We start from the raw sequence: 3,140 nt of genomic DNA on the forward strand, positions 1-3,140 counted from the left end.
TACACTTGACTAATGTAGTGATCAAATTGGAATACCAAATGACATCCTCCAGGCCCCCTATCATAAATTGAAGATATAAGTTGATGGTCATATGCCTTAATATAGTACGCCGCTCAATATGTAGTATATAGTCCGCAACCCTTAATCTACTCCCCTATTATATCTCTCAACCCATACCTTTCCGTCTCCGCCTCCCAATCATGTTCCTTACTTTCACCCATCACAAAATTCTCCCCAATGCCTTCTTCATATTTCTAGTCACCATCGAATGAACCCCAACCCTCTCAGTCTCATCGCCATTCTCAAAACTCTCGCCCCCATCAACCATCTTTCTATTCACCTCTTTGAATTCCCTCTGTGAGTCGGCTCTTTCCAAAACTCCACCCATAAGTTTTTCAGACGCATCGTATTCGTCTTCCTTTACAGTCCGCTGTCTTGGTTTCCTAATCAAGGAACTCTGTCTTTTTCCTTCAATAATCATAGGTCCCGAACGTATTTTTGACATCTTTTTTGCCCCCTCTTCAGCATCGATAACACACTGCAAGATATCTCTCCCCGAGACACAAACTCTCGCATCCAGAATTTCCTTTGTGAAATTCCAATCACATCCTTCACGCTGAGGAAGAAGTTCCTGAATGGAGAGATCGAAAACATATGAATTGAGAGTTTTCATCGAACCCTCTTTGCGACTTTCATAGCGAAGGACCTAGACAGAATACCAAGGTTAGTAAGTAATATTGAATACAGATAAAAAATGGAAAGCCACTCACAATAGATGTATCAGCCGATGAAGAAATTTCATTTCCGCTGATTAAACCTTGATACCTGGTCCATATGACCTCGAGTCCTTCATCACTCCCACATTTATAGCCAATCTTTACTGCAAATGCAATCTTGATTGTTAAACATAGACTTTGAGTGAGATATTGATGGATCATATCATAACCCGCATGATCTGTCTGTGAATGTTCGACTTCCAGAGCAAGAGAAGGACAAAGTTCCTTGTTTATTTTCAATGCAACATCGGCACATCTCTTCTCTATCTTCTCTTCCTCATCGAGACACAGTATTGATTGTTCTGTATCAACTTTTATCTCCAATCCCAATTCAGAGGCTTGCTTTCCGAGTGAAGAGAGCGTTTTGTCAGCAGCCTGCTGGATTGCTCTGCGGATGTTATCTCTTGTTCCATTGTGAATGGGTCCCGGGATACCCATCCTGAGCCAGCCTTCTTGATATGAATGCGCAATATGGTAACTACAGAATTCGAAGGGTTAGAGCTATTATCAAACTGTCTTTCTCAACTATATACTCAAATTAACTCACCGATATCTTACGGCCTCCCAATCTTCCCGCGTCAAATTCTGCTTGACTGTATCAACAATATGGATGATGTCCTCTCTTTCAATCCTAAACTCCTGAGCTGGTCTCAGATACTTTCTTCCGTCATCTGCCTCATCGAAACACCAATATGGATTGATTGTTGTGTCTTTAGGCAAAGGTGTATTGTATGATCTCATGCGTTGTGCACAAAACATTATAAGGTCAATAATTGCCGTACAGAGCTGCGAGTTTGGCGATGATGATACAGCACCGCAATTTGATTTGTTAAAACTTTCCCGGAGAAGCTCTGATTCGGATGTTGATGAAACCATTGGAGAGGAAGTAGGTAAAAGATCCAGACTTGAGGAAGTCTGGGGTTGTTCTTGAGCAGATGTCGATGGATCCCGAGTCGGGATCGAAATTAATGACATGTCTTGAGTTTGTGATAAAGAATCACGATTGCTCATCATCTTGTTCTTATCAAACTTGTGTTTTTCTTTCAACTGGTCGAACATCTTCCTTAGTTGATTGCTTGATTAACTAGTCTGTGGCAATGATGATCAAGGCCTTCTATCATATGTAGAGGAAGTTGAACGTCGAACGATGAGATGATGGTGTTGAGAATGGGCTCGGGAATGCATATATAATAACAGTATACGACAACAGCTAATGGTGATTCATCATATCCACTTGCATGTGACATGTAGCACTACAAAAAAGACGCTAGTATCATTGATTCACCAAAATATCAGGTGAAGATGAGTCCGAGTGTTGACCTTTAAGAGTATAACAAGGGTCTATGAGACCGTAGATGAAGGCTAGTGTCACGAAAACAAGTCATTCATAAAAACATTGTTCTCAATATTTATTCGAAACAACTAGAAACTCAATATTTGAGTCGAATCAACCATAAGCGTATCAAATGTTGCATTCAGTGATGTTCGGAGTGAATTTGAACACCCGAAAATGACCCGAGATGAACTCCTTGTTGTCTCCCCCTTCCCCGGATATTCATAAGGCTTAGGCTGTCAATCATTAAGCTAAGCACAGGATAAGATAAGGTTGTCGTCATTTCTGGTCACTAAAGCACGTGATTATAAACATCGTATCACTGATGTATGATAAGATTATGAAAAACGGTGTTGCTACGATGCGTATCTTCTTTCTTTCCCAGACTTAGCCAGAGATTACCTGAAATATTATTGCCTTTTCATTATCTATCATACATAAAATACCAAAGACCTTTTTGTTCTACTCGTCGTACTCGATAATACGCCAGTATATCTCAGCGAAATGGTAAAAGAGGTTGGCCCACCGAGGCATTAGTAGACGAATTATTTCAGCGACAACACTACAATCCATTGGTACACCTGGTGCTACAGATGTCTCGAATTTATACTAACATAACTGCTCAGGGAAGCTCAAGACACAGGAGATACTGTGCACATTGAGGCCGAAATATTAGAGGTCTCCAAGAATAATAACTATTTTCTCGAAGCACAACAAGTGATGCCGGTGACGGAATCTTTAACATCAACGAAAGTCACTCAACCCAACTGATATCACCGCCTATACTTCTACCACTCTTATGGGCTTTCTGCCTCTATAAATGCTCACGTCGGAGCTGTCCCGTTTTGAGTGGTTGTTCAACTTGTTCTTCCGCTTCATTGTCATCGTGCGAAAAACACGGTAAAGATGGGTCTAGCAATTGCCGATGGTAAGCCTACGATCAACCGACTGGGAACCTCATTGTGATGGCCAGATATGCGCCTCTTGTTCACTTGAGTCTTTTGATCCTTCAGAGTTCGAATCGCATTTTA

The 3,140-nt window shown here is 41.1% G+C and overlaps 1 protein-coding gene across 1 annotated transcript; it reads right to left on the minus strand.

The window, feature by feature from the left end:
* Positions 1-220: 220 nt before the first annotated feature.
* On the minus strand, positions 221-1,751 carry EAE97_012083 (uncharacterized protein; the record flags this gene model as incomplete). Its single annotated transcript, XM_038882597.1, has 3 exons — positions 221-706; positions 771-1,254; positions 1,324-1,751. 3 exons carry the CDS (start codon positions 1,749-1,751, stop codon positions 221-223), a joined length of 1,398 nt encoding a protein of 465 aa, XP_038726566.1.
* Between the last annotated feature and the right edge of the window lie 1,389 nt (positions 1,752-3,140).

Source organism: Botrytis byssoidea, assembly GCF_014898295.1.
Source record: "Botrytis byssoidea strain MUCL 94 chromosome Unknown BBYS_049, whole genome shotgun sequence".
NCBI classification, from domain to species: Eukaryota; Fungi; Ascomycota; class Leotiomycetes; order Helotiales; family Sclerotiniaceae; genus Botrytis; species Botrytis byssoidea.